The sequence below is a fragment of the Ostrinia nubilalis genome, chromosome 12 (genome assembly GCF_963855985.1).
Source record: "Ostrinia nubilalis chromosome 12, ilOstNubi1.1, whole genome shotgun sequence".
Classification (NCBI taxonomy): domain Eukaryota; kingdom Metazoa; phylum Arthropoda; class Insecta; order Lepidoptera; family Crambidae; genus Ostrinia; species Ostrinia nubilalis.
The window spans coordinates 8,035,417-8,042,217 of NC_087099.1; the positions used below are offsets into that span (position 1 = coordinate 8,035,417).

At 37.1% G+C, this 6,801-nt stretch overlaps 1 protein-coding gene across 2 annotated transcripts; it reads right to left on the bottom strand.

The window, feature by feature from the left end:
• Window positions 1–1,279: 1,279 nt before the first annotated feature.
• On the bottom strand, window positions 1,280–5,854 carry LOC135076523 (uncharacterized). Of its 2 annotated transcripts, XM_063970975.1 has the most exons (3): window positions 5,564–5,854; window positions 4,226–5,201; window positions 1,280–2,408 (listed from the first exon to the last, which is right to left on the bottom strand). In XM_063970975.1, exons 1-2 carry the CDS (start codon window positions 5,691–5,693, stop codon window positions 4,231–4,233), a joined length of 1,101 nt encoding a protein of 366 aa, XP_063827045.1. In that variant the 5' UTR covers window positions 5,694–5,854; the 3' UTR covers window positions 1,280–2,408; window positions 4,226–4,230. The 2 variants fall into 2 exon arrangements, with proteins under 2 accessions (XP_063827045.1, XP_063827044.1); XM_063970974.1 differs by lacking the exon at window positions 1,280–2,408 and having other exon boundaries at window positions 3,992–5,201.
• Window positions 5,855–6,801: the final 947 nt, after the last annotated feature.

Sequence of the window (6,801 nt, forward strand, 5' to 3'; positions counted from 1 at the left end):
AATGTAGTGACGCCAGCGACGACTTTTGTCGACCTTAGGGTTGACATTTATTTGCTTAGGCAAATAATACCCTTCTTTTAATTAAGTAGCAGTAGTTTTCCACCAAAGAAAAGTAAATCCTTTTAATAATAAAAGAAAATACTAACAAGTCGGATTAATTGATTTTAAGTAGGTAGGTAGGTAGCTACTTAATTACTAATTGGGACACCTTACAGAGTTAAGTAACAATTTAATATCGTCACAATGGAGGTGACATGAGATACACCTAATATCGTTAAATAGAACCATCAACGTATCATTAAAATATTAGCAAATAAAAGAAATTGATCTGGCACATTGAAAAGAGATGTTGGTAAATAAATCTAGGAGCAAATAAAAAACATTTTTTTCATTTCCGTTTAGAATTCAATCACGTTAAAAGTTTTTGCTTTAAACGCATACGGTTGGATGGAAGTAGATTTTGCACCTGATAGTATAATACAGACTGCTTTACTTAATTAATAAAAAAGTTTAGTCGAGTCTTAGTAAAGTCAATAGCACAGTTCATTTAATTTCTTCGAACTAAGTACCTACTAAGTAGAATGTAGATAAGTGGGAATGTCTACTCCAGGTAAGCGAGAAAAACGTAAACACTAATTAACATTGTCTGTCAAAACTCCTATTAGCCTCCAAGATAAAAGTTAATTAATTGTAATTAAGAGAAAGCAATCGAGAAGACAATGCTAAGGTGACATACTACCCTTAATTGACAATATATGATCAAACGAACTTCACAAGTGAAATTCGATCAATATTATATGATTCGCTTCATCCGAAGATATGATATAATTACAACGTAGTCCCCCTGTTTACCAGGCAACATTCACACAGATTTTAGAGATTCAAATAAAAAAGTATTTAACTGACTACCCGCTTACTTCCGGTTTACTCAGTCTGCCGTCGCCATGTCGGCGCGCTGTTCATTTTTCAGAGTGTATGTTATTTCAAAACTTTCCTTATTAGGGTGATGATAAAACTTTAGGGAGGGTGGGTGATCATATCTTCGGATGAAGCGAATCATATAATATTGATCGAATTTCACTTGTGAAGTTCGTTTGATCATATATTATATTTCTTCGCTTCATCCTTCAGATATGATATAATTACAACGTAGATGTTAAGAGAAGAAAGTTTTGGAAAGAAACACATTTTATGATCTTAATGTGATTTTTATTCACATAACATAGAAAAACATAATGTAATCATGTGAACTAAAACAATTTTCAATCTTAGGTGAAAATATTCTATGATTAATGAAAAACAATTTCTCAAATCATAATTAAATAACCTTAGTTATAATTATAATAAACTTATGATTATTTATTACTTAGAATAGGGTACTAATCAGTCTTTTATTGATGTTCTGACGATAAACAAACTGATCGGGCGAACTCTCCCTCATTAACAATGGTTCGGTTGTAAAAATGAGCAAAGGAATTGGATGAACTAGTCCAACCTGCGGTTTTACGTATAGTTTCTATACTGACGCCAGTTAATCGTGCGGCTGAGGTGGACGCATGGCGCGTGCTGTGTGCGCCGAACACGCTGGTATCGACGCCGCTTTCCGACAAGACCTGTTTTACCCATCTGCTGATGGTCTGTGTAGTAGCTGGTTTGTGTGGTCTTTTGTAGGTTAACAAAAGATTATTAGCATCCTCAGATCTTATGTTTCTAGTCATAGAAATATAGTCTGAGAGTGCGGTAGCTGGACAGATATTAGTATTTTCATTAAAATACGGCAAAAATAATACTGGTTGGTCCCTTCCGGGTGCAGATGTTTTTATAATATCTGTTATGTTAATTTTAATTCCACTTTCCGAAAATAAAATATTGTTTAGCTTAATAAGCGAAAGTGTCTGCATTCTATGAGCGGTACAGATAGCAAGTAGAATAGCGAGTTTTTTAGTGATCTTCTCTAATGATAATGCATTGTTAGGGGACCATGCTGAGATGTAATTTAAGACCAACTGAGGATTCCATGTATTGGTATACTTGGGCCTAGTAGGTTTTAGTTTGTATGCTCCCTTGAGAAGACGCTTCACACAGGCATCTGAACCGATATTATTTCCTAATAAAGCTGATAAGGCAGAGCGGTGCGAGTTTAAACTACCGTAACCACAACCATTATTAAATTGTGTTGTTAAAAAAGAGAGGATTGTCTTTTTTGATGGTTTGAATATATCTTTGTTGTTAACTATGCAAAAGTGCCACCAAAGTTTTAATGAGGTGCCGTACTGTTTTATGGTACTGTCGGAAAACGATGCCAACATCAGTGTTGCCGACTCTGTACAGGCGCCTCGGCGGATGAACGACTGCCGCAGAGCCTCGCGACACCCAGGGTAAGTTTCTTGTGTAACGGATGATAATCTCTGAAATGAGATTGTAAAAGGTATTTATTTGGGTTTAAATAAAGCACGTCTGAAACTATTAACTTTTGCAGCAAAGGGAACCAAGGCTGTGATGGCCAGTGAGGATAAACTAAAATACCGTTTGCTCTGTCATCGATTATTTTTCTAAGGCATTTTAAAATAACAGAAAAAGGTGGAAATGCGTAGAAAAAATCGGCCTGCCAGTTTAAAGTAAAAGCGTCTACTGATTCTGCATCTGGATCTGGTTTCCATGACACAAATCGATTACATTTTGCATTGTCTCGCGATGCGAACAAATCTATTGCTGGTTGACCAAAATTTTGCGTTATATTTTGGAATGCCTGATCAGAAAGAGTCCATTCGGTGTCTGGATTAACAGTTCTAGATGCAGTATCGGCGCAATTTTCTTTTGTATTTACATAAGATGAAAATACCCAAATCCCACGCGCTTCACACCATTGCCATAGTGATCTTGTCAACGCACTAAGATGGGGGTATTGTATACCCCCCATTCGGTTGATATAACTAATAGCGGTTGTGTTGTCAATACGAAGTAATATTGCACAGTTGGACAAATCGCTAGCAAAAGATTTTAGGCCTAGAAATGCGGCCATCAGCTCTAAGTAATTTATATGCCGAATTTTTTCTGTGTCTTTCCACTTACCGCGTCTTGTTTTGTTATTACAGACAGCGCCCCAACCTGATCGAGAAGCGTCAGTATAAATTTCAATACAAAAATTTGGGTGTGTCATAAAGTTGGAAGTGGAGTCAATATTTGATGACCACCAGTGTAAATCTTGGAGTATTACGTCGGGTAAATTTATTTTTAATTCATAGTCGTCAGATTTCAGTAACGCCAAATACTTTTGTCGTTCTAAGATTTTTGTGTAGATCCATCCGTATTTAACGGCTGGGCAAGCGGAAACTAGAACTCCTATGAGTTGAGCATATTCACGTATAGAACATGACGGTAATTTAGAAAATTTGGTTACCAACTCTGCAATTTTACTTCGCTTGTCTTGAGGAAGACTTATTGATAAGTCTCGTGAGTTGAAGATAAATCCTAGGAATTTACAAGATTGTTGTGGTGACAAACAACTCTTATCATAATTGACCATGAAGCCTAGGCAGTTAAGTAATCTTAGCGTTTCGTTTACGTTATTAACGCACTGCTCATAGGTATCGCCAATACATAGTATATCGTCCAAATAAAAGACGGATTTGTGCCCTCGATATCTTAGGTAACCCATAACTTCTCGCATAATCTTAGTGAAAACTCGAGGAGCCACGCAAAGACCAAAAGGCAAAGCACAGAATTGGTATGTTATTGTTTTAGATGAATTATGAGGCTGAAATTTAAATTTTAAATATTTTCGATCCGAAGGATTTATAGGTATTAGAAAATATGCGTCCTTTAGGTCGATGGTGGCTAAGTATCCGTTGTGTGGTATTAATTTGCAGGCAGTGCGGTAATCCTCCATTTTAAAATGATCGGTACGAACAAATTTATTTAAGGGTTTTAAGTTTAAAATAAATCGCTTGTCCCCGTTAGGTTTTGGGGTCAGAAATATTTTGGATACAAATTGATTCTGAGTGTTTTTGCATTCAATTATTGCACCTAATTTTTTTAAATTATTTATAGCCTCTAGCATAGCTATTTTTTCGGAGTATGAAAAAGTATTTTGAGGAGTATCGCACTGCCTAACAGGTGATTCAAAAGGTATAGTATAGCCATTTTTGATCCAATCGAGTACAACCTTGTTGCTCGTGATTTTTTGCCAACAATCAAAGAAATAGGTAAGTCTACCCGCATGTACCTGCGCTAGTGGTGACTCTGAGCCGGGACACGCGCTTTCTCCTGGGGAGTTGCACGTTGCGGCTGCGTCGTCGACGCTACATATGGGCGCCGAGGTGCTGACGTCGTCTGCTTCCTGTAGCCTCCCCGTCCGCCCCTGCTCGCTGGCGGGTATCGAGGAGGCGCGGTCCAGTTTCCCTGATAGGGCCCAGGTCGACTGCTTGACGACGAAGCCGCAGACTTTTGAGGTTTCGATGCCGACTTTTTGATTTGAAGGCCCTGTTTTTCTATTGCCTTTGCAGCTTTTATTTTGTCCGATAATGAGGATCCAAATAATGTTTCATCTCTTTCAGATTCATTAATCATATGCAGGATAGATTTGTCTAAACTGGGCGTGATAAGCTTTACCCGGTTCTTTGACATTAAGTTGTGAGAATCGCACAAAAGTCGGCAGCCGTTACTAAGATGTTTCATCGCTAGGATCTTATTGTCACTTTTTAAGAGGATATCCAGGCCTCTGTTGATGGCCGTGATCCCAAGACCAAGTTGTTGTTGAGAAGTGGCAAGTGTTTTATCGCGGTTGCGAACCATATCTGGGACGGCAGCGGAAATCTCCGCGTTCAATTTTGGCGCCTGTAGAAGTCTACAATTATCCGGAACTAAATAGTCCTTTAATACTTTGTCTTTGCTATCTTTTGGCATTCCTTTTTTCAGTAAAGGAAGCCATAATTTTGATAAATTATCATGGATATTTTCTCCATACTCGGGTGTATCTGACGTGAATTCACCAAGAGCCGATAAAAGTTCAGGGTCCAGCTCGTTCTCGACCGAGGGCTCGGCTTGCGTGCTGGGACCCGGTTGGTCATTATTCGAGTCGACGTTGTCGATAGGTTCCTGCACAGTGGCTGGTACTAATATTTCCGGTGCCATAGTTATTTGTTCCGGTTCCGGAATAATATCATTCTCGTCGTCGATGGTTCGTACGGGAGGTTCAAAATCTAAAATTAAATTAGCAATTTTAAATGTAGGTCCAAAAAATAAATAAAAAGGCCTTATGTAGGTAGGCGATAAAAATAACTCGAAAAACTTTACATTGGTTTTTCGGTTTTGAATTTGCAGATGAACGATACATTTATTTTAAATGCAACATATTTTCTGCTTGGTTGTCATCGTTCAAGACTCGCAGTCTAGCCCGATGCAGAAATAAGGTCGTTATTTATCTACTTTGCGTTTTGGTAAATGTCAAAGTTATTGACCCGCAGTCAATCCCAGAGCATTCCAAAGCGAAAAAATTTATTCAATAAACACTATTCACTAATTAAAGATAACGACCAATTTAAAAAGTAATAACTTTGCTTACCTTCATCATTCGATTCCGATGATAAATTCAAAGGAGGAATTGATATGTTTCGACGATATTCACGTTCCTCTAATTTTCTTATTTTCCTTGCGTAATGTTCAATACGTTCCCGCGCACTTCTTTTGGGCATGATGAGCGGGCTTGAGGTGTACGTGCGAACGTTACCGAGTACAACACAGGAATGAACAGCGCGCCGACATGGCGACGGCAGACTGAGTAAACCGGAAGTAAGCGGGTAGTCAGTTAAATACTTTTTTATTTGAATCTCTAAAATCTGTGTGAATGTTGCCTGGTAAACAGGGGGACTACGTTGTAATTATATCATATCTGAAGGATGAAGCGAAGAAATATAATACATTTCTATGTGTACTTAAGTACTTATTTCATAAAGTCACCTTTGGAGGTTGATTCTAATATAAATAAAGGCACGGTAACACACTATAATTATGTGATGGTAATATTAAATTAACTGAATTAAAATGTAATTATTACATTAAAATATAAATATTACCATGTGTACCTTAGTGTAACCAAGATGCTTTATCCACGTGATAAATATGTATTAATTGTACACACAGTCATTATGTAGATATTACAAATAGAAAATTCGAGTTATTTAGTACTATAAAATAAATTATTTATTTAATATTTTAAATAAACAACTTGAAAAAAATCAAACTGCTTAATGCGGGAATCGAGCCCACGACCTTTCTAAGTGTCAGTTGGAAGAGCAGTCGCCTGGCAAGCGAAAGGTCGTGGGTTGGATCCCGCCTTAGGCAGTTCGATTTTTTCAAGTTGTTTATTTAAAATTTAGTTTGAGAAGCTCTCATAGCTAAGAAGTTTTATTACGGTTAAATCTTTAATACCTAGACATAAAATAGTAATAGCCAATATTTAAAAGACTATTTTGGAAGTCTTTAAAATACTGGAATATAGGCAACTCAAATATTATGGACCACTATTATAGGGGGAATTATAAAACGAGCGACTAAAAAAAACTTTGCGACTGATGATGGCATACTCTTTTAATACCTTGAGCGGTATGAATTTGAGTAAGCGAAAAATTTACCAAACTAACGACGAATATTGATCAATAATAAAATCCAGAACGAGCTTACAAAATGTGGGTTTTGATTATTACATTTCAGACATAAAAATACTATCCGGGCGACTAAATTACTAAGTGAGCGACTAGAAATACAGAGAGGGCAACTTTAATATGAAGATACATTAGATTT

Excerpts from the sequence above, each read along its gene's own strand:
- LOC135076523 (XM_063970975.1), bottom strand. The coding sequence starts at position 5,693 with ATGCCCAAAAGAAGTGCGCGGGAACGTATTGAACATTACGCAAGGAAA. Across the intron at positions 5,202-5,563 it reads ATCGGAATCGAATGATGAAG|ATTTTGAACCTCCCGTACGA; the intron begins GTAAGCAAAGTT and ends ATTTAATTTTAG.